At 30.1% G+C, this 25,724-nt stretch overlaps 1 protein-coding gene across 1 annotated transcript; it reads right to left on the bottom strand.

Moving 5' to 3' along the window:
• Positions 1–1,137: 1,137 nt before the first annotated feature.
• On the bottom strand, positions 1,138–21,071 carry LOC122271966 (sodium-coupled monocarboxylate transporter 1-like). The gene is made up of 11 exons (XM_071183929.2): positions 20,874–21,071; positions 17,259–17,324; positions 17,055–17,174; positions 15,714–15,868; positions 15,381–15,521; positions 12,897–13,035; positions 11,192–11,399; positions 9,477–9,631; positions 7,084–7,295; positions 3,667–3,764; positions 1,138–1,238 (listed from the first exon to the last, which is right to left on the bottom strand). Exons 1-11 carry the CDS (start codon positions 21,069–21,071, stop codon positions 1,138–1,140), a joined length of 1,593 nt encoding a protein of 530 aa, XP_071040030.2.
• Positions 21,072–25,724: the final 4,653 nt, after the last annotated feature.

Here is a 25,724-nt window from a genome sequence, read left to right as displayed (position 1 = left end):
TAGATTTCTGACTCCCCAAAATATAGGGGGTAGAAGCAATCTGGGAAATATAGTCCCGATAGTTTGGTCAGGAGTAGGGGTCTATATCTGCGGACAATTTTAAAGAGAATTGAAAAATTTTTGCACGGAATTATAAAGCTCATTTGTTCAAAGATAATTCCATGCAAAAAAGAAATTTTAAATATTTATCATTTTTTATTATTTTATTTAATAATAGTCAAGAAAATTTTGAATTGTAAGGTTTACAATTTTTTGCATCATTTTGAAAAATATAATTTTACATGGCAAAATACGAAATTTGAGCTTAATAGGTAGAATAGCTCCTGAGGTATCGAATTTCAACTATCTGACTTGATCTGATCAGGAACTATTCGACCGATTTTGCTCAAATTTCGTATTTCGTCATGTAAAATTAAGTTCTTTAAAATGATGCAAAATATTGAAACATTTACAATTTATTTGCGTACTATTTATGTACAACAGTTTTATTACACATAAAACATTTTTTAAAACAAATATAGTGTAAAAATTGTTATTTTATATAGTGTAAGTATGTAATATTATTTTATATAGTATAAAAATATATTAATTCTAATAAAATTTTCTTATTTCTAACTCTTTATTTGGACCTTAGTAGTATATCTTATATAAAAAAAATATTACTCCCCGAGTGGAAAGAATAAGTAGCAATTTTTTCAGAAATTTTTGTAACACTTTCGCCAAACTATTGGAGAATTATCCATTTCTCTTAATCTTTCATTGATGTGCTAATATTGCTATGCTCTTTACAGCTTTTTACATTTACAATACAATATTTAACAGCTTGTTACATCATGTATACATGAACTATAACTACAATAACTGACATAATGGACTGAAATACTCTGAAGGTGGCTTAATTACTTTATATTTGTTAAGTTCAAATATTTTCACATAAAATTTCCATTCATAAAATTTTACATAATATTTAACATCATGTAAATACATAAAACAATGAGAGTTAATTACTAGTAAAAAAAATCGTCTTCTTCTTTAGGCAGATATTAGATATTAATTTAATTCAAATTAAAAAATTATCTTGAAGATCTTAAGAGCTGAGTTTCTTGACGTAAGTATCGAAATTGTATTGGTGAAGATTTATTTTTGTTCCTGATTAGAGTCATAATTTTTATCTATCCATAATCGAGCTACTGGACTTAAACATTTAGAATTGGCAGGTATCATACTCTTTTTCCAACCTGAAAAAAATATGTATAATAAGAAGATAGATAAATAGATAGATAGATAGATACTAGCTTATAGTTCTCATTAAAGAAGAATCTATTGTAAGTTCAATATTTAGTAATTTTTATTCCTTATATCAGATATGCTCAATGATTGATGTGAAAATGGCAGCATAAAAAAAATACCTCAATAAAGTTGTTTTTTAAAGTTATCTAAAACCACGCGTTATTTATAAATATGGTTTAAAAAGTTGCTTCTTTAAAGCTAAATAATTTAAAATAAAACGTATTCGAAGTAAAAAATATACCAAAATATATAAAAATATCTAAAAAACATAATACTAGAAACCTAAATCAATTGTAATATAATCACCATACTTTTATTGAGGGCAATGTTGTTTGAATAATTTAAGTAATATGTACTAATTGATGTTGTTGCTGTTAATTTACGTCACACTAGAGCTGTACAATGGGCTATTGGCGACGGTCTGGGAAACATCCTGGAGGATGATCCGAAGACATGCCATCACAATTTTGATCCTCTGCGGAGGGGATGGCACCCCCGCTTCGGTAGCCCGACGACCTGCGCGCGAAGTCGAGCACTTTACGGTAGCACAGTTTAACGAGGACCAATACATGTACTAATTGAAATAGTAATAAAATGAGTTATGCACTAAAAAGCAAATTTAATGGAGTTACCGATAGGAAAAGCGTAAAAAATTGCCATACAAATGCTGATGCACATGATGCGTAATTAATTTTGGTAATAGTTACGAATTGAAGTTAAAAAAATAAGACATGGATGAACTAAAAAGAGAAATTAATTGAGAAATAGTATTAATTCCTTACGAAAAGAAAAAAAATTACCAAACTGTTATTGGAGCCAATGATACTTTTTTAATCCTGATTATGGGTATTAATTGAGAAACAATAAGCTATATTCTAAGAAGGAAAGTTTACGGAGAAATGATTCCAGTACGTTTAAGAGTAAAACATTTTCATACCATTTTTACTTAGTTAATTTTGGTCATAGGACGAATTTAAAAAAAATTAATTATATACTAAAAAGCAAAATTAATCGATATATGATACTAATTCGTTAAAAATAAACGTAAGAAAATCGTCATGCTGTTATTTTATTTTATTTTATGACCGTCGTTGAACAGTCGACCCAATTTTTGGATTTACGACTACTAATGTTCAACGCCGTAGCCTTGTAATTTCGAACCAATCCAGAAGACAAGGAAACTCCTGGATCGGTACCCCCAGAGGAATTGATTTGTTATGGGAACATGGAGGACTTTGAGACTCGACAGATTTAACGTGCATCAGTCGCCATTTACTACACGGGGAGTCTTCGACCTGCGGGGACCGAAACCACGAACTCTTGGACATGGGCCCGGCACCCCACTGACCAGGCTATCCCGGCCTAGTAGCGACAATTTAATTTTACATTGATTAATAGCAGCGTTACAGTACAGACTCAAAGGATGGACATCGACAATAACAGTACAATATAAAATAGCTAGTCACGTCACAGGTATTTTTTTATTATTTTATTTATTTATTTATGTTTTTTTTCTTCTTCTTTTTTTTTTTCTTCTTTTTTTTTTTTTTTTACATTTAACATAAATGGCCATCACGGTAGCTGAAAAGCTCCGGACTCACTGTCTGTCCCCAGTTACTGGGAGCAGGGTCAGTGGTGAGGCGTGTGTGGTGATCAATCACGTTGGCTGCTATTGTGAGCCAGTCCGTGGTTGATTGTGGGGTATGTATGTCTTGTTTATGTTGTGTTGTGTGTTTTACCTATTTTCATTATGAGTAGTAGTTGAGGCAGTGTTTTGGAGGATAATGAATTATAAAAACAATGATGTTTAATTAATTTTGGTAATATGCACTACTGGCATTTCAGGAAATTGGCGCAGTTTCAATAAGTACCAAATATGCGAATATCCGTACAATGAATTATGGTATATTTAGAATCTATTTAAATTGTATCCCAATGCCAGACAGCTTTAATATAAATGCTGCTGAAAGTGGTCTTTACTTCCCTTCGAATTTGGAAGTGCCAAAGAAAATTGCTTTGCCAAAATGATTATCATAAGTTGGCCTCAAGCATCGGCTTTCCGCCAAATGAATCTGTTTGCAATTATTTTGATGAGATGTACTAATAAAAACTTGTTTTTTTCAATCTAATAATGTAAATCTATCGAAAAGGAGAATGTATAATAAATAAAGGAAATATTGGAATTGTTTGTTAGCTTTTTTATTGTATTGCTATAAGTCTTTCATTTTTGTAAATGATTTTTGTAGTGTTGTTCAGTGATGATTTATTGGTTATTTTCTTTAATTTTCTCATCTCATGAGAGGAGTGGGAATTCAGTTAGTTTTTGATTCATTGAATTTTTTTAAAAAAAAAAATCTCTTTCAAGAAAACACTTACCCGTGATCAACACAGCAAAGGAGGTGAAAACAATGGTGAGGAGGAAACCAAGAAAAGCATACCACATGAAAGACATTTTATATAGTACAAAGCTGTCCCTGAAATATTTGTTAGCAAAAAAAATTTTTTTTATGAATTTTAAAAAGAGATGAATTAGTTTAATGCATGAATATTTTTAAGAATAAACAAAAAGTTGTCAGTACTTTAAAAAAAAATCTTCGTCAGAAATAGTTACGAAACCATGTGAAATATTTGTTCGTAAATTTTTTTCTTTAAATTTATATAAATTTGATGGCATGAATTTAAAAAAGAGATGAACATTAATTTAATGCATAATTTTTTTTAGAATAAAAAAAAAGCTATCAGTACTTAAAAAAAAATCTTCTCCAAAAATAGTTTCGAAACTACGTGAAATATTTGCTAGCAAAAAAAATTTTTTTAAATCAAATTTATATAAATTTGATGACATAAATTTAAAAAAGAGATGAATATTAATTTAAAGCTTGAATTTTTTTAAGAATAAACAAAAAGTTGTCAGTACTTAAAAAAAAATCTTTTTCAGAAATAGTTACGAAACCACGTGAAATATTTGTTCGTAAATTTTCTTCTTCAAATTTATATAAATTTGATGGTATAAATTTAAAAAAGAGATGAACATTACTTTAATGCATAAATTTTTTTTTAGAATTAACAAAACGTTATCAGTACTTGAAAAAAAGATCTTCTCCAAAAATAGTTTCGAAACCACGTGAAATATTTGTTCGCAAAAGAAAACATTTCTTTGTAAATCAAATTTATGTAAATTTGATGACATGAATTTAAAAAAGAGATGAATATTAATTTAAAGCATGAATTTTTTTCAGAATAAACAAAAAGTTATCAGTACTTAAAAAAATCTTCTTTAGATATAGTTGTGAAGCTAGAATGCGAACAAAAAAATATATATTACTGACATCTTTTTCAAGCAACTATAATTTTTTTCAATTCAGTAATTTTTTCCTACGAAAAAGGAAAAAAAAAGATCCAAACTTTGGGAGGAATTAGAAAGTTCAAATGAAATTTCCCATGAGCGGGTGTCATAATGAACCAGATAAAAATGTTTTGGGACCTTTATTTAATATTATAGGGGGATACAGTAAAGCAATTTCGAACTTAGAGGGGAGATTAAGGCATATTATAAGAAATGAGAAGGACATAACAAACCATGTTCAGAATTGTCATTGTACATGGAATGGGTGCCTTTTCGTTATGCATTTGAATTGTTACTTTACCGAATTTATATTAATTTCTAGCAACACTGTCAGAAATTTCATTCTGAATTTATGGTAAAATAACTGGCATCAGTCTGTTCATCCAATTAACCATAAAGATTACGGTAAAGAAAATTTCTTACATTTACGGTTTTGAAACCATTTACAACTTGTAGGGTTAAAAAAACATGAATGCAAAACAATATGTTTTTTTTAACCATTTACAGCTATCATGGCTTTAAAACCATGAAAAAGAAATTTAAGTGGACATTTTAGATTGTTCAGCTGGTATGAAGCTGCCAAATATGGGTGAATCGGAGTATCGTACTCTAATAATCCGGGGTCACAAATTGGGAAATACAGGACACTTGGAACTCTACAGGTGTTGAAGAGAATTGAGGAAGTATAGGGGTGATCCTAATTCTGTTGGTGATGAGACTGGCAGATTACCCCTCTCTGCTACAAAATATACTCATCTGCAATGAACTGAATTGCTTCATTAGGCGGGTATAGTTTTTGTGATAAAATTCTGGTTTTTTAACCGTATATGATGAGGGCAGTTAATAAACGCCGTTTCCGATTGTTAACAGTTATGGTAAAATAATAATTATATAAATTGTTATTTAACCATTTTTCCGAGAAATTTCTAACAGTTTATTGTTGTCAAAAATCATTCATGTAAAATTAATCATTGTATTTATGTAAGCCCAAAAAAGATATTTTACGTAGCTAAATTTGCCAAGCTCTTCAAGTTAGTAAACAAATAATTAAATTATGATGAAACAGCAATTTGTAAGCGTATTTGATTACGATTTTCGATCATAATTACTAGAAAACTTATAACTTACGCAAAATTAAGATTACTTAAACGCATGAAAGTAGAGTTTCATAACGAAGAAGTACTCTAGCGGTGTATGAAGATATTTTCGGGCATGGGTTGCTATAAAATTTTCATTTAATCTTCACAATTGGCTGACTTCCCCATCAAATTAGGAATCATCCTGAATAATGTGTAAAGGTCGTTAATGTCTTAGTTAAAAAAAAGAAGAAAAACAGCTTAAGACTGAGAAAATAAGGGTTCAAGGGGTTCAGATTGGAATATTATTAATAAATTTGCAAAAAATGTTTATTAAATATCATTTTGAACATATTTTGTATTTCTTAAAATTTTGATTTTACGAACGCAACTCAGAGCAAATATTTTTTAACAATCATTTTTTTAAATTTTATTTTTCATACTAACTGCATGACACAGGGCTAGAAAGGACAAGACATGAAATCGAGTGTTTTATCTTAAAAAAAGGCAAATAAATTAAAAATGGAACTTATTTAACCTAAAAAGTACATTCTTCGATGAGTACTGTGCGAAAAATGAACTTTGTGAGAAACTGAATTTTAAAACTGCATCTTGTTTAAAGTTCGATGTCTTGAACTATTCGATCTATTTCGCTCAAATTTTGTATTTTGCTAAATAAAATTACATTTTTTAAAATGATGTAGAAAATTGTATACCTCATAATTCAAAATTTTTTCTATCAATGTTAATTAAAATTGTAAAAAAAATAATAAATATATACTGAAAAAATATACTTTCATGCAATTAGTACCCAATGGTTAGAGCATCGTACTCTGGAACGGAGGGGGTGTGTTTGATTCTTAACTCCATTAAATACATGCCCCAAAGAGATTCAGACATGTCTCACCAATCCATGCATGTCCCACCGAATACATACCATGCGGTAAAATCTCTGGATTCGAAAGTCCTGTGGTCGGTCGCTAAGCAGTACCATGGGAACGGAGATCTGGAGAAAATATCCTTCCCCTCTTTCCTACGTCTAATTTGAGGAAGTTGTTAGTGAATAAGTGATGCTGCCATATTCATGGGATTCTTAGCTAAGACGCCCTTCCACCTTTACGGCGCTCTCCTGTCAAACGAACCTTCTTCCTGACTTAATTCGCAAATCTCCAATTTCTGTCCATCTTAGCTCGTTCAAGCGCCATTTGAAACATCAGCATTCTAGCTGTTAACTTTAGTTTGATATTTATTAAGCAAACTTTATACTTACCCACTTTATTGCGATTCATATATACTAAAATTTGAAGCAGATGAAGCGTTAGGCATATTAACTTATCAGGAAAATTAACTTGTAATAATTTTCAAACTTACTCCCCAATAGTTGATATTGGTGATACTGAACTGCAGTTTGTAGAGTTCAAGCACTGTACCACGGTGGAATTCCCAAACTTCGTTTCATTTTGTGATGAAGAGCACATGCTATCACTCAGGGGTAATGTAGATTGAATATATCCAACATGCAAAGAGCTAAGAGCTATCCAGGCCATTATTATGTAGGTCATTATTGCAGCGAAGGAAATACACTGAAATTAAATAAATTTAATTGTTAAATTATCTTATGAACTTAATTAGTCTATTATATAATGTGTTTAAATGAAAAAAGTATGTTCCTTCATCATTTAGTATTCATTTAAATTTAGCTTTCAATACAAAAATTGAGATTCATGAATGCTAATTTAAAGAACTTTTCTGACGACTCAACTTCAACACAAACTCAGTAGACCAAATATTGCCTTCTGTAACTCTTATAGTTTTATATTTCGTGCTAAGTATTTAAATAAATGTTAGCAGATTAATTATGGTAAAAAAATTTCGATTTTGTATTTTCATTATCTTTGAGCTCTTCTGCTTTTGCTTGTGTAGGGTCCTGCCAATAGCAACAGGGATTACAGCTTTTGTTGTTATCCACGTTGCTGTAATAATAATATAACGAAATCTTATACTTGTTTCGTTGATAGGTATGTATTTTTGTTGTTGGCGGCTGAGGAGTTACAAAAATTTTTATTATATTTTTCCATTTTATATCTTTATATGTATATCTGCTCTAATTTTCGTCGGCAACATTTTCTTGTGTTTCATAGAGTATAATGGCTTCTTAAAATATTTCTCAATATTTTCAAAATTTTAATTCGCTATATGTTATCGCTGAGGGATACTGTAGTTTTGTACGCTGAAATTTTTGTAGACTTTTACACTAAATTATTATTATAACAACGAATTTCATAATCATGGGAAAATTTTTTTTATTCACTTAAAAAGTTTTCGAGATATAGTGACATACGCAAAAAGTAATGCCAACATTAAGGCGTCTGAAACTTTTAAATGCCTTCCTGATTAAACTATTAGGACCATATTTTCCACATTGCAGTTACCTCCATACTCTGGGGTCAGAAATCCGAATCTGACGGAAAAGCGGAATGCTCATTCCGAAAAAGAATAATTTTGCGTCCGATTTCATAACTTAAAATAATGTCTACTCTATATAATATGCATATTTAAGGCTAGGCTCTAAACCATTAAAATTTTATTCCAGCACCTTGAAAATCCGAGAGTTAGATAAATTATTAAACTACATTAAAAAATAATATGATCAGTTGGAAAGATTCAATGAGATGCCTGCAAGTGACGTAATGCTGGTATCGCGATTCTGATAGGTTGTTGAAACGTGGCATTTATTTACATTAGCAACTGCTCTTTACATTCTATTTCTAGTAAGCCAAACCCGTCAAGTATAAATTTTCATAAGTTATTCATTCTATATTACGATATGTTACTTATTTAAAGACGAAGACAGGTACGAAGCCATGTTGAACATAAACAAACTAATTATATTACGAAGTTGACAGGTACACAAAGCAGAAAAGTATCACGCTTACAAGAGAAGTCGTAAGCAAATAATAAATCTAAGTTAAGCAAAAGTCGCAGACGAGAAAGAATTATATTTCAACAAATTTGATGTGCTCTGTATTCAATTAACTTCACGTTAATTAACATTCTAACTTATGTGGAGAAACTTAGCTCAACTTTAACATGCCATATGTGACGTCCTGTCACTGGTGCTGACGTCATAGGTCACATATGTGGGAATTTGTGATCTTCTTCTTTTAGAAGTGCAAGCACCCAATTTAAAACTTGGTGACTGAAAGCAGAGTACTTTTGGATTCCTTAATGCAAGTGCATTCCAGTGATGAAATAGCGTCTGAGCATTTTTGAGCACATATCGGCAATTCAGTGTCTCGGCAATTCAGAGAGATTTGTAATTCTATTTTTTGGGCTCAATCCTAGACATTGATGGCAAGCATACCAAGCATGTCATAACATGCCTGAAGATTTGTTCTAACTTTTAAGGAGATCTTGAAATTTTTGAACTCAGTAGTTTTCTTATTTTTTATTTTTTCACTTAATTTAAATCAATAATTTATCTCTCATATGCAATTTATAGAGAGAAATTTCCTACAATTTTTATGTATTTTTATTTCGCAGTTTATTCTCAAAAGTTATACTACTAACTAAATTTGCTGCTAAATTTTCCTGAAAATTTTACTTGTACGTAAAATGAAAATACTTTTAAATAAAACAAAGCAAAAGTGTCTTGCATACTCCAGAATTGTTATATTTAAAGATCAGAAGAAAAAAACTTTTTTGGAAAAATAAAAAATCTTTCCGAGATATAAATACGATGCATTAAAGGAAGCAAAGCTTACTTTATCGGAAGCTTTCCTTGTCAGCACTCCAAACAAGAAAACTCCACAAACAATACCCTGAGGTAACACAACAAATACTTGAGTCAAATGGTGAATACTGCTGGCTTGTTGGAATATAAAGCTCAAACCGATGCATATTCCACCGTATATAATAGCTATACAAGATTAAAAAAAAAAAGAATTGTCAAAAGACTATTCATAATATATACAAAATGTATTACTTAAATGAAATGGTGTTTTTAATTATAATTTTTGTAATTAGTGTTCAAAACAAGTATGTATTGTCTTGCATGCTAGGTCTTAAGTGCGTTTAAACTATTTAAATTCACGAATTTAGCACTTAAAGCTACAAAAATATGGAGACAACTTATTTTTTCAGCGTATGTATTAGTTCCTAGTGTTCTAAATATTTAAGTCTCCTTTGGAATTTCTTAATATTTTTTCAGAAAGTCTCCGCACCCTGTTAGACCCCGTCTCATTCATCATTAATTATTTATTCTCAAACATTATTATTTTCCACAAAACACAGAGCAATTTGGTTTCTAAATATGCAATTATTATAGCGTTATGTATGAAAATTTTATTAATATGTTATTCATTACGAAATGGAGAATTACTTGAATTTGGAAATTAATCATCTGAATTTGAAAAAGAAAATTTTAACCTAAAGAACACAGATAACTATTCAAATAAAGAATAGTTCTTATCGCTCTTTATTAAGTTTTTTTAATTATTAAAAATTTGCCTATAAATTTTAAGAGTTACATCTGGTAACACAAAATCTCTTTTTCATTCTTTCTGTCTATCTCACTTTCTTTCTTCTTTTTTTTGCTACTTTAGATAGATACAAGTCGAGTGCGAGTTTATATAATGACGAAACAAAGATCTCGTGAGGGAAAAAAATTACTGTGGATAAATAATTTGCAATAACACTTGAACAAATAGGAAACTTTCGTTGAAATTAGAACACAAAATGGACCTATCAGCACATTAAATTTCTAGTTTTTAGATGCATTTTAGTGGGCAGTAGATTGATGTGGATGGATTTTTTGCAACAAGTTTAACAGTTAATAAATCTTGACCGAACGATTCAATTGTAATTTTTTTACTCCATTGCAATCCTTGTACACTTTTCAACTCATATTCGTATTTTAAAATTTCTAAATTGTAAAAACTCTAAGCAGCAAAGCTATTTTGAGAAATTTTTTTGAGAAATGAGAAACATTTTTCAAAAAAGGCACTTAAAATGTCAATAACTTTTGAAAAAGTAGAATTTAGAATAAAAAACTACGTGCTAAGTTCTTAACAGTAAATTTTCTCTCTCAATGATTTGTTACCAGTAAAGTTTCATCCATAAACTACATAAAAATTCTATTTAACATTTTTCTCTCAATGAATGCTGTTAAATCATTCTAAAAGAATAAAACTAATTGAACACCTGGATCATTTGTTTGAAAAGTAGTTAATGGCGGTTGACTTAAATTTTGATTTCTCACCGAATGCTACAAAAGTGATAAATAGCACAATAGTCTCTTTGAAAACTATTAGAAATTTATCAAGATATTACATTATTTCACGAAGTTTCTAATCTTAAGAGATATTTAATTAAATTGCATTACGATAACACCTAGGATTAACAGTCAGGATTCATCCTGTAAATTGAAGCTGAATAAATATGTATTCTCACAGTATTGATTTTGTCACTCCTAACTTACACATTGTTTTAGCCAAGAAAATGATTCTTAAATCAGATATATTGTTCTCTTGAAAGAGTGGTATCAAGTAATCTATAACAGTTACGGTTGAAGCAGAATTCAGGCATGAAGAAATTGTACTCAAGGCAGCACTGAAGACACCAGCTATGCATAGACCTGTCAATCCCGGATAAGAGCTAAATCTTTGCACAATATAAGCCGGGACGATCTAAAAAAAAATATTTCATACATTATCCAGAATACAACATTTAAAACTTATTATTTAAAAAAAATATATTTAGAGTTTTAATAAAGAAGACAATAAGACAAATAAGAAAAGAAGGAGAGAGAAAAGTGTCCCGCAGAAATTAAGCGACCTTGGATATGACCCAAAATATCCGCCATATTTTCGTACGACTTAAAATATGTGACGTCGCCAATACTTTAATTCTGCATTTCAATTCTGCCATAGATTGAAACTGTTTCTTTTTGTTGCAAAAACAGCATTACTGAGGACAACTTTTCACGTTTTTTTTTGCGAATTGAAATCACGAGACAGGGGATGACCATCATGAAATGTAGTACATAGTCCAAAAATTACCACTTCGTAAGATCTTGTGAGCATGTTCTTGGAAAACCTGACTTTGGCCAAATATTCTCTACTATCAAATGTCAGTAAATGAACTGCAAGCTTTTTTATTTTATTTATTAATTTTTTTCCGTAGTAGTTAGCCTAGGGGAAAAGACACATTATGTTAAATACTATCGCTGAAGCCTGTTCATGGCATTTTGAGGTTCAATATTGCAGTTCATTTGGAGAAAATTTTCATTTCTTTTTCTGATTACAATATGTTTTACAAAAAATTGGGATATTATAAAAAATAGCAGTGACCCGTGTCGAAACTACCACAAGAGGTGTGTAAAAAGTAAAAATAAAGGTGGGCCCTGGGTGCGACTATTATGACATAAGAAGAGAAGATGATTTCCTCTCCTTTATATAGCAAAGCGGAGGCTCATCAGTTGTACGGGGAGATTTCAGCTATGTGGGTAATTTTAACTCCACCTCTTCCCCACATTGTACGTAGACTGCCGATCACCTAGAAATTCATTTATTGTCATTTGCTGGGAGAAATGGTTTCCCAAGACAGATTTTAAAGCAGGTCAATGCCTCCATTTACTTTGTAAAATCTTCAGAGTGTTTACATTATATCATATCCCACGTTGAACAGCCGATACAATTTTTGCGTTTATAACTGCTAATGTTCAACTACGTAGCCTTGTAATTTTGAACCTAATCCAGAAGCCAAGGGATCTCCAGGATCAAGTATTGGGAGAAATTTACCTTCCTGGAGGACTTTCTGATGGAACTAACCCGTATTTGCGTTACGTGCAGAGAAGACCACTAGAAACTTCCACGGTTAGCCTGGAGGCAATCATACTTTAACCCATGATCCTTTTACTACTGAGGATATTTCATGTCATGAACGCGGTCGGTGCAAACCGGATGCGGAATTCATATCGACCAGCCATCGCCAGGATTCGAAACCGGCTCACCTCATTGGAAGGTGAAAGCTCTATTCCCTGAGCCATTGCGGCAACTTCACAGTGTTTGGAAAACTTGGGGGCTGGCCATGAATAATTTGTCCTTTTATCTGACAGACAACAACGAGAAATCTCGGGGGAATTTGTAGTTTATGAGTATTTGAGTGTATGTATATTTACTTACTTGATCATATTTGCTTAATCCTGTTGTCCTTTTATTCAAGATCGGATCGCAATTATAATAAACGCCATATAACACTATTCCTATGTAGCAGCAAGCCGAATGCATCAAAAACATTGGTAAACTACTCATTCGAAGGGTTCTGTAAAATTAAATGATACCGTTTAGCGATATTTTCTGAATTTCATGTCTCAAAATTTCAAAGCATAAAAACTGGATAAAAGTATTATGTAGTAGCAAGAAAATGAGTTACTTTTCATTGCTCTTCGTCTTGCGTACAAAAAAAAAATAGTAATATTTAGCTGATGAGCAATCCTCAACATCGGATATGGAAGCACTTCCCAACTGTCAGATAATTTTTCCTGAATCTCTGTTATTCCTCTTTTAAAAACCCGTCTAACCTGCCACTAAAAGTAGTCTCATAGAATCGCTTAGCAAATTCATCGACATTTGTACAGATACTGGAAGATTGCGACTTCTTCGATTAGTGAACCACTTCCGTAATGTTTCTTCAACATCCTTGTGAACTGCTTTTCTCAACTTTTTTTCTGCCATCTAAATTTTTTTCATGAGCAGAAATTATTAATCGCCTATTTTTCCATGTGTAACAAACTGCAGATTTGGATAGTTTATTATACTCCCTGCAAATATCAGCTTGATTGCATCCATTTTCAATTTTTTTGATTATGCCCATTTTATCATCAATGGAGAACATTTTACGTTTACTGCTCGCCATAGCTAAATTTGAGACACTTGTTCACAGGATTTTTTTAACTGAACTGAGAGCAAAAAGGAGTTAACATGAGGACCTTACCAACATAGATTAGTGTCCAACCCTTTGACCAATAATGAATAATTACTCATTCCATCTGACAGATTGATCCCACTGACATCTTACAGGTGTAACATCTGCCTGGATTGGAAGCATCTGCTTGGTTTGCTTAGTGTTGGGAAAGAAAGATAAAAGAAGCAAACAAGAAAAAATGCTTATCGCTTCCGCTGCATTCTCCTCTATAGATGATTTTAAAAATGTAATTATGTATTTATTTTGAAGCATGAATTTCAAAATTATTACAAAAAATAACATTATACGTGTATAGCAAGGCACGAGACCGAACATTTCGTTCACTATATCCGGGAGTTCACTCTAAACCGTGTTCAATATAGCGGGGTTCGAATGAGTATATATATATATATATATATATATATATATATATATATATATATATATATATATATATATATATATATATATATATATATATATATATATATATATATATATATATGAGGTTTATCAATTGTCTTGCATTTGAGGAGGTAACGAGAGGAAGATCAAAAAGAAGTGTAATTTAAGCTTTATTAGATAAGAGAAGCATTGTTTAATGTGCTGAAACTGATACATATTTCAATTATATGTTTAACGTATAAATTTCTCTATACCTTCCATAAAAGTAAGTGTTACCTTTTCTTTTTATGTTCTTTCATAGAAACACTGATTAGAAACTTTTTTCTTGCATTTATACTCTCTTGCCTAATTCGGAAGCGAAGATTTCGAATCTGAATTAAGTTTCATTCCTACAGCTACAGTTTTTTCATATAACATTGTTAGTCTACTTTTAGCCTAAAAGTATAAGTTTAAAAGCGCTATATATTACAGAGGATAGCATAAATGTTGAGATAAACTTCGACATATCATCAGGATTAAAATAATCGGAAATGGATGCTTCCCTATTATGATTATTCTCTATCATAACCTTCCTAATAGGGAAATGTCCCAGCAGCGTATATGACGACATTTCCCAGCATGGGTTCTTATGCAATTTTCATCCTATTGATGTACCTTAACTCCCCTAAGCGTTTGTCCCAACATTTATACCACTCCCTGTTATGCACAACGTTTTTAAACATGCATATTTCATCTAAAACAGTTGCTTGAAAGGATAAACTGATTGCCGCTTTGAAATATGTGATGCGAAGGTGTCTATGATCTGTTACAAAAACTCATACATTGAAAAAAAAATACTACTCACTATAATTAATTAAACTTCCTCCAATACTAAAATAGTAACGTTTCAGAAAAATCCTCTGGTTTAATTCACATGAATTTGGCATTTTATAACTTAAAGCTATGAATTTGTAGATCTTTAGGCAATACACCTTTTCACACATCTTAAATAGAAAATCATCATATATTTGCCAAAGAAACCATTTTTTTAATATAAGCATATTTTGAGCTTTAAATTAACACTCATACGAATGACATGGTAGATGAAGTAAAGTATTTAATTTATACAGTTGACCATAAGATACTCTTTAACTTCAAACTCAGGGAATGTGAGCTTTACTTATAGGGACTTTAGAATGTGAGCAATGATACCCATATTATCAAAATATCAGAATTTTTAAGTAATTAATAGAACTACTTAAGCAGACAATGATTATGAATCCAGATGTATATTACGCTTATGTGTCTTACAAACATACGATTTTGCTCGTTTACTGCTACTGAGACTGAGCAATCTTTGCACTTCAATCTGATTTGTTCCAAAGAATGACACTCCCAATATTAGCCCTTGAGTTGCGCATGCCCAGAATCCATATCGTAATGTCATATCTGGCATGAATCTGAAACATGTCAAAAATAAATTTTACACTCAAGAAATTTAATTTTTTTTTACATGTTTTTTTTTTCTTTCACCAAGTCATGTTTTAGAACAGCGTTGGAATAAGTAAATGTAAAAGAATAATAAATTCGCTGTATTGAACATTAACGCAAAAACGTTGCAATGAGTAAAATAGATTTAAAAACCTACTTACTCGAAAAAACTCAACCTGTTTCCAGATGTGGCTTTTTGAATAATTTCAGTTATGCCCCCTGCATCAAAGATTCCTGCTATGTATATAGCCAATATACAAGTTATCATCAATAGAGCTTGAAAGACATCTGTCCATAAAACAGCTTTCAACCCACCCTAAATATTTAAAAAATAAATATAAACTAATATTTTATTTTTAATCAAAAGTCAATGGAATTTAGTTATATCATAGATTAATAGAATACACTGCTAAAAATAATTTCAGTGAATCCTGAAACCGGGTACTAATTATCTATCTAATTATTAGCATAACTATTTAATTGAATGTGTGCATAATTACATAATACGTATTAAAACAAAAATTATGACTCTAAAAGGACTTCACTTGTTAGGTTCTAATTTTTCAGGTAAAGTTAAATTTTTTTTTTTTTTTAAAAATTGCAGAGAAATTACTTAATTGGCTTCAAAATACGTGAAGTATTTTGGTAGTTAAGATTATATTACATAAAACTGCCATTAACTGTAGCATAACTTCAAAAGTACTTCAGTTTGATAGAAAAACTACTCATTATAGTTAAACTACTCATTATAGTTTGATAACAAACTACTCAATACGTTTATTTTTAGCTAGTTAAAACACAATGAAATGAAACGAGATCTACGAGGATAAATAATCACAGAAATGACAACTGTTACAAAATTTATTACAGTTGTTCTCACTCTGTTATCTTTATTGCCACTAGTTTGTCACTTAATGGCGGATTTAAACACAGAAAGCCACCTCAAATCACGATGGGAGAAAATGTTCGAAAGCTTTCAATTAGATAGGTTTTAGAGAAAAATTGATTGTTTTTTAGTTTATGATACAACTGCTAAATTTTCGAATATTTAATGTGAGTAACTGCGTCCAGCAACTAAGAATTTAAAGAAAAATGATTTTATTTCTTTTGTTAAAGTTGGGTAGAGATAGATATTTATTTATAATTTCAATAATATTTTTGATTGGTAAATGTCAAATTATTATAGTGCGATGCAATGAATTTACTTATTTTGTTACTTTTACTTTATATTTTTAAAGGGTTACTAGTTAACCGTGGGAAATATGTTTCATCAAGTTAAGTTTTAATCTTAAATCAAATTACTCGGAAAATCAGCAGTGAAATTAGAACAAATATTTAAATTATTATTTTTATTAAACTTTTTGATGAGCAAAAAAAAAAATTTTCTGAATGACAAATTTTAGTTTAATACAATCACGTGAAGAAAATTTTATTGGAAAAATTATCTATAAAATTAAGCAGTTTGAAAAATATCAGTCAATTTGTCTTAAAAACAATCTCACCAAGGAACAGTAAAAAGCACAAACAGTTCCCAAGGACACAACTGACATTTCAAAAGACAAGTCTGTAACAGCACTCAATGCCAAAACTGCTCCATAAAGAGAAATAGACATGTAGAATACCTTTAAAAAATGCTTAAATGTAAAATAACATCTTATTTTGCAACAATAATAATTTTTTTATGCAATTTCTATATTTTTCCTTACCATCTGCAGTAGAAACATGACAGAAACCAGATACCTAATGATTCGTCCATAACGCATTTCCAGGAACTAGAATAAATCATTTTCAATTTGATAAGTATAAGTCAAATTTGACATAATGCTGACTTTTTGTATGAAAGATATTATTTTAATGTTTTTCTTTGTTAAAAGAAAGTGCTTTAAAACAAGTGCGCTAATTTTGTTCAACACGCTATAATTGCATAATTAATGCTTAAATCATTCAATGCCTCACTAAATTTTAGAACAGACATTTCAAACGACAACTCTGCAACAGTGTCAAAACTGCTCCAGTTGTTTTCACTAGTTTAGGCAGTTATACCAGATGTGTAAATAGTACAATTTGCGCCTTTTGTGCATAAAACACATTATAATTTTTGAACCGTTAATTTAATCGTTCCGAAATAGGTCTTATTCAATGAAAAAAAATGCCTCATTTGTCTTAGTAGAAGAGATTCTATTTTTTCCCTCAAAATCAACACTTTTCTTAAAGAGTGAAGAGAGCTGTGTTGGCTCAAAAAATAGAGCATTCGCTTTCCAATGAGAAGAACCGGGTTTGAATCCCAGCAATGGCAAGTCGATACGAATTCCATACCCGGCTGTCACCGACTACAGTGCTGATGTAAAATATCTTAAGTGGTAGACGGATCATGGGTTAGAGTCCCCTTGCCGTCAGGTTTACCATAGGAGGTTTTCATGGTTTTCCGTTCCATCTAACACAAATGCAGGTGAGTTCCATCAAAAATTCCTCCACGAAGGCAAATTTTTCCCAGTACTTGATTCGGAAGTTTCTTTGTCTTCTGGATTCGGTTCAAAATTACAAGGGTACGGAATCGAACATTTCTAGTCGTAATATTAAAAATGGGTCGGCTTTTTAACGACCGTTATAAAAATACGAGGGAAGGGAAGCGTACAGTGGATAGTAAGGGAATTTTCTGTTATAATTTATTGTAACATAACAAAGCTTTTCGTCAAACGATATCCAGGCAATTAAATTTTCCATAGAAACAATTTTTTTTTCTGTAACTGCTGCTACTTTTCTATAACTAAGATAGTGCTTCTCTTTCTTGCAAATATGAACATTTATTAATTTCTTTTATTAAAAAAATGTAATAGTTTGTGTAATACGGGTGTAAGTTTTGAGTATTTGTTACAAATATAAGGAATTACCAGGTTTGTTCTTTTCAAATGTCTCCAGGACGAGATCTTACTATATCAATCTTTCGTGCCTTAAGATTTGGATAATTTACTTTATTAAAGTAAAAACACAATCAGTTAGTCCTGCTACAATCAGTTAGTCTGGCAAACTGGGAGGGAGGTCATGGCTCAATAATTTCGAGATCAAAGGCATAATGACGTCAATGTCGCTAGCAATGAACACCAATCGTTTTTCCAGTCAGGTTGGTACTTATTGATCTGAAGCTGGATGGTATATTATACAGGGTGTCTCAGTTAAGCGTTTCAGAACTTCTAAGAGGGGTAGGGGGCATCCTGACGACTCGAAATCATATAGCAATGTGGGTCGGAAATGCTTTCCTGAAGCGATGACGTACACAGAAGCACAATAAAGAAAGGAGACCGTAAGTGAAAAATCGCTATAATAATGCATTGAAAAAATTATATGGTACTTGGGTCAAAGTAAGTGTTCGAAGTTTCTGCCACCGGCTACAATGTACACCTCACATCTCCCGAGCATGGACATGAATTATGAACAGGGGTGTCATAAACCAGTGTTTTCATATGACTCCAGAAATCAAGACATGATAGGTCGGGTGACCGAGGAGGCCATATAATTTTTTCAATGTATTATTATAGTGATTTTTCACTTACGGTCTCTTTTCTTTATGGTGCTTCTGTGTACGTCACCGCTTCAGGAAAGCATTTCCGACCCCACATTGCTATATGATTTCGAGTCGTCAGGATACCCCCTACCCCTCTTAGAAGTTCTGAAACGCTTAACTGAGACACCCGTATATCAAGTCTAGCTAGTGGGGGTAGAAACTTGGTCTTTCCTCATAACTGATCGGTGTCTTGATCCAGGGCTAAAGAGAAGATATAGAAGTGCTGGTTCATTCCATACTCAAAGCTGAAGCTACGATTCCCCTCCTCCTGACGTCAAGCGGCACACAGATCGTAAAAACCAGAACTAGAGGATATGAAAACTTGCCTGCTTTCAGTAAGAAATGAGTTAAATGTTCGACGCTTTTCTGATAATAGCTGTCAAACTTTACACTGCTAACAAATTATTTCTGTTCAAAAATATAGTATTCATGCATTTTTTTAGTATTCCTTATAGCATTAAAAATTTAAAAAAATATTTTAAAGTTAGAAAAATATCTCAATGGTTGTCCTCATTGTTTTCTTATCATTTTCTAATTTTAGTTTTTAACTTTTACTGTTAAATAAATGAAAGCATATAAGAAAACTTTTATCGTAACATGTTGTCCGATAATACTATGTAACTATTAAAGTGTCGTTATATTTTATTAAGTGGGACTAATTATAATCTATTTTCTTATTTATAATTGTAATAGCAATTTTTTTGTACACATTATCACTAGGACACAAAAATCTTAAATGCTAATTACTAAAAAAATAATCTTTGAGCATATAATAATGAAAATATTACACTTGCTCATACATATTTAAAATTAAGACGTTATAATTCAAACACATAAATATTTTGAATAATGACATTAAAAATATTTTATTAATTTGGAAGAACTTTTAAGTATTCATAACTTTTATTTTTGAAGTTTAGGATTTTATTTTTTTGACTTTGTAAACTTTTTTCTCTTTTTCTGTTTAAAGTTACAAGACGGTATCGATTTCCATAGCGAAATTAACTGTTCTTAAACATCTAAACAATAAACATGAAGCATTATTCACAGCAGGATGAATTCTTCCAGCACATTTTATAATTCATTTGATGTCACCTTTATATTTTCTGATATAAAGAATGGAAAATTGCGCTTTCTCATTTTGTGTTTTATGATAATTCTTGCTGGGAGATATCGCCCAGGCTCGGTAACAGGTAAATCAGATGAAAAGAAAATCACCTCAAAATAAATAAAAAATATAGAAAACAATGTTACATGCGAAACAATTTATTTAATTCGGAGCGTCACGAGTTTCTTCAAAGTGTGACCTAGCCCTTCTATTCTCTATTTAGCCATTGCCTTAAGAATTGCACCATTGGAGCTCAAATGCTAGACAATTGCGTTGTTTTGAGTTTGTAAATTTAAATTAAAGAGTGTAAAACGTTCTGCGAATAAATAATCAAAATAAAAAGAATAAACTTCGTTATAGAGGATTTCATTTACATTTGAATCCATGAAATCATTTAAGGAAACATGATAGTCCTGAGAAATTTGTAATGGTTTTTTAAACAATAGTGTGCTTCTACTTATAACTTGTAAGAATATGCAAACATAAAAAAATAAAAATAATAAGAGGTAATTTAATAAATTAAATTATTCAAATTTAGAATGCAATAATTTAAACTAAAATTGAATAATAAACTTACACGAGCGTTTTAAAATTTACAATAAATATGATTTTATATTGAAATTTTTAATTAGTAACGTTTAGTTTTCATACCTCAGTAATACTTGAAACTTCGCATTGGAAATACACTGGTATAAGAACAATTGATGATAAAAGCATTCCCACGGGTATCATCAAATTTGACATGGTAATACCTATACCATATTTGTAAACTTCAGCTGGAGATGCAAGAAAAGATGTGGTAGAAGTAAGGGTAACCGTTAAAGAAAAGATAACAGGATACTTTGGCATATTTTTTCCAGCCAACAAATAATCTGCCGTCGTCTTTTGTTTTCCTCCGAAATATCTGGAAAATAATCCTATACCTGTTGAAAACAAGAGAGTTAGAGAAATAGTTACATAATCGGCTACGTCAAGACTATACTTTTTAAACATCTTTGCTTTTCTTGTACTTATTTCTAACTCCTGCCTTTTACACTAGATTATTAAAAATCGAATGATAGAATCTTTCAATTGTGAAATACTGGAATGAAATAAAACTCATCAGAAAATAACATAGTAGATGTTCTAGGTGTTTCCAATGAAATAAATGTAAAAAGAAAAAACATATTGCCTCAATGGAAAGAAATATTTTTTCCCACAATTTTTAAGGTCATATCATTATAAAAATCGTATTTAATTATAAGACATGGAGAACAGTAAAAGTCAGAGAAATGACTTAGTATTTTTTTCTCTTTGATCTAGAAATAAAATGTATGAAAAATTAAATAGTTAGTACTTTCATTGGAAGACAATAATAAAATATGACGATATAAAAACGTAACTTATTATAATTGTTCGAACAAAGAATCATCCCAAAGTGAAATACGCCGATCAGACTGATTTTTTTACGGATAGTTTTTTAGGTTCCGAAAATTATGTATAAAATTTATTTTGTCTATTTCGAAGTAGTTATTAAGTTATAAATTTACAGCTTTTACCTTGAATACGTTTCTGAGTATAATTCATTCCACAGACTAAGGAATATTGTTGGCAATAAAATTTCGAAGCTTTACTGACTGACAGGAAACTTTGATACTCTTATCTTTTTTACTCTTATCTTTTGGTACTCTTATCTTTTCGGCTTTTAATATTCATTTGTCCATTTTAATATTCATTCGTAAGAAGACAAGCAGAATTTTACAATTCGATAGAGCTCAGCCTTACGATAACAAATGCCTGATAATCCATGCATATTTCTTAATAGAAACAGTAAAAGCCAATGGTCAAGGGTTCATGGTAACCCAGTGGCTAAACATCAGTCTGGAGGGGAATAGAACGTGACTTCGTTCCTCAACATAGCTTAAGACCTAATCTTAAGATCAACGAAGCTTAAGACCTTAAAAAATTAAAGTAAAATTTAGTCTGTAGCAATAAATACAAATTTTTAAGACTATATGTTACATTGATTGGTAATAAAGTTCCCGCCATCTAACTTCATTTGAGAGTTTCGGCATTTTCTGATTGATCAAGAGTCAAAATTTACCGAAACGAAGTTTAAATTTTTTTTTCTCGTGGACTTAACAAGTTATTTGTATCAGGTGGAATCTCATAATTTCACATATTTATTCATTTCCTTCCCATTTAAAATTAATCTTAGCATGTCAAAGTATCTATTATGCACAAAGATGATGTTAAAAAACTGCCTGAAATAATCAGATTTTAGAAATTATGATATGTCTTAGTCACTTTAATCAAGTTTCTATGTTACTATCTGTCGAACAAACAATTATGTATTGATAAAAAGTTAGTTTTAATTCCAGGAGGTTATTTAAAGTAGAAGAGTTTGCAAACAAACTATAAGTTCTATTTTTATATTTAAAGAATTTTCCCCTTTCATCAATAATTTGTTGTACTTCGGCATAGTTTGTGGTATCTTGGCTTAGAAAAGAAAAAGGAAATGTAACGCAACTGAATATTGATACCATAGCAACAATCAAAATTCTTAAATGGCTGCTGTTTATTCATTTTCCAATTATAGTCAATTGTGCCGTTTTCCCATTATTTTTGTTTATTGTTTGTATTTATCAGTAGTATTTTACAATTTTTTAATTAATAATTACCTAATAAATAAATAATAAATGAATTTGCTTTTTTGCCACAGAAATAAATGAAATAATTTAAACGTTTAGTGATGTAGGCATTTATGAAACTTTTTCATATTTATTGTTTCAAAAAAACTTATATCTTAAAGTTCAAAATTGCGTAACTAAGTTTAATTGAACACATTTTAACGCATAAAGTTAAACAAAAGCTACTTAATACTGCTAATTAGTTACATGAAAAATCTTAGTAAAAATTTCTAATTTGTTAGTAAAAAAACTCTTTCTGTTGAGAGGGGTTAATTTAAACTAAGTTTTACCAACAAAGTCAGTTCTTATGCGTAATTTAAATGTAAAAGTCAAATACAAAAAAATTGCAAAATTACTTCGATTCTTAGAAATAATAGTAAACTATCAAAAATTAATTGCGAGACATTGTTTAAAATATTTACAATCATTGTTGTTAACAATACATAAATTTTTAAGAATAGCAACAAAGAGGCATAAAATTATTTTTAATCATTCTCTTTTGAACTTTACTTGGTGAATGTGCTTGAATTCACTGCGATTTTTCATATTTAACTATGAGTTTTTTATATAACCGAGCGGTATTAAATTACTGGCTCCAAAAGGTGCGAAAGTTTCCTCAAATAACAGGTATGCATAAGCCACGCACTTTTTAAAATCTTGGAAATTTAAATAACTTTTTTTTTCAAATGTGATTAGAATATATCTGTTCCCGGCAACAGAGTTTGCAGAGTCAATCAGCAGGTTTTATTTCAAAAATGTAAATTTTGAATTTAATCTTTGACTGATGCAGTCAAAGATTATTTTTGCTTAAAAGCAAGCTTAATCTAACATATGTTTCACACAATTTTCAAATATTAAATATAATAATCTTATGCATAAAAACTTTATGCTGTTTAAATTTAATCTTAAAGATATCTTTCTTGTCTAAACAGCACGATAGCAATGTTTCTAAGTTATTGTATTCGACAGAAGTTCTGTTCTCGACTGTGGTTTGAAACCTAACAGGTTTGAACAACTTGCCTAGCTGATATGCATTACTGATTTAATAGCTACTCCCATACTGTTAGTTTCCGAAATGTAGAGTTTTAAACTTCTTTTAACCAAATTTTTTACATGTATAATTGAATATATTTTAGAACAAGAAAAATTTAGATAAAAAGTGCATTTCTAATTTATTTTTAGCTTCAGAGGAAACTAATAATGCAGCTGATGATGAGTTGGATAATATTGAGTAAGTACTTTTATAGAAATTAGCTGAGTTAGAATTTTGTCATAAATAAAACTTTTCTTTAATGCATAAATAGAAAATAAAGATATATTGCTGTATTGTAAAGAAACAATATAAGTTCAAAAATTGCAAAACAATAATATTACGGTTGATTAATATAGGCAGTTAGCATTAATACTGTTTTATTTCGTACTATTCTCGAACTAAATATTTTATTATGCTGGTAAAAATACTCTGTCGGTTTTAGATATTGCATAGAATTTTATTTATTCAAAACCATAATTTCTGTTTCATTCACTCATATATTATGTTTCATTTATTTCATTCATTCATTTACCATCTCGTTTCTGCTTCATTCAGTTTTAGTATTGAAAATTATTTGAAATATCAATATTCTACACGTTTTGCAACAACTCATAAACGTGATATACGATCGCTACGTTTTTAAAAATGTCAATTTCGGAAGTGGCACATTGAAACCACTTTCGAGCTATCTAGGGTAATCAAGTTTCTACATTTCATGAAGAAATTCGATAATTTTTTTTCTTTACCACTTAAACTAAAATTATTGCTATTTCATATAAGTAAAGAGAATAATTACTAATCAAATCACCGACCTGTGTAGATATTCTCTCTGAAATGTTGATCAAATGTCTGAACTGGATGAAGTACGACTTTTCAGTTGTTTTCAGATATATGTAATCTGAATTTCCTGATATATTAAAAAAAGAATATATATATATATATATATATATATATATATATATATATATATATATATATATATATATATATATATATATATATATATATGTAACATAAAAAGCTTCTATTAATCTTTTTACGTTAGTTTCTATGCTATAAAGCAACTCCTACTTTATTACTAATTAATTATTCTATTCCAAATTCTTTCTCACACTTTTAAAAGCCACATCCTGTTCTTAAATCTATTTTTGGCTCAACTATGCATTTAATTAAGAGCAGGACATATCTCCCTATGGTCTGTGTGGGAAACGCTAGATTTCTTTCATAAACCAATAATAATCCTTATCACTTCCCTTTTCCGCTCAAATATAACAAAATAGAGGGAAATTCCTTTGCTACTTTCCCTAAGATAAAAACTGAAGCACACAGTTTTTGAGGGTGAATTTGAGCTCCGCCTTTGCTAGAAAATGTCTTAAATATACTATGTGAAGCTAATAAAATATTTTTTGCCTTCCAACTGCTATCTGCGTGGCCTAACATCACTCACCATGACTGCTATCCTTTCATATATATATATATATATATATATATATATATATATATATATATCAAAATGAAGAATAAAACAAAGAAAAATTATAGACATATGAAAAAAAGGGGGTGGGAAATAATAAGTAAAAAAAACAACAAGCAATATTTTATTTTAAAAAAAAAAAAAAAAAAAAAAAAGTGAAATGTTAATTAAAAAACCGGAAAAAAAGCCGGAAAAAAATGATATAATCTTTTCTTCATTTTTTTCCGGCTTTTTTTCCGGTTTTTTAATTAACATTTCACTTTTTTTTTTTTTTTTTTTTTTTTTTTAAATAAAATATTGCTTGTTGTTTTTTTTACTTATTATTT

The sequence above is a fragment of the Parasteatoda tepidariorum genome, chromosome 10, assembly GCF_982258835.1.
Source record: "Parasteatoda tepidariorum strain Cologne lab strain chromosome 10, Ptep-v5.0, whole genome shotgun sequence".
NCBI lineage: Eukaryota > Metazoa > Arthropoda > Arachnida > Araneae > Theridiidae > Parasteatoda > Parasteatoda tepidariorum.
This window is presented reverse-complemented; position numbering and strand designations above follow the sequence as displayed.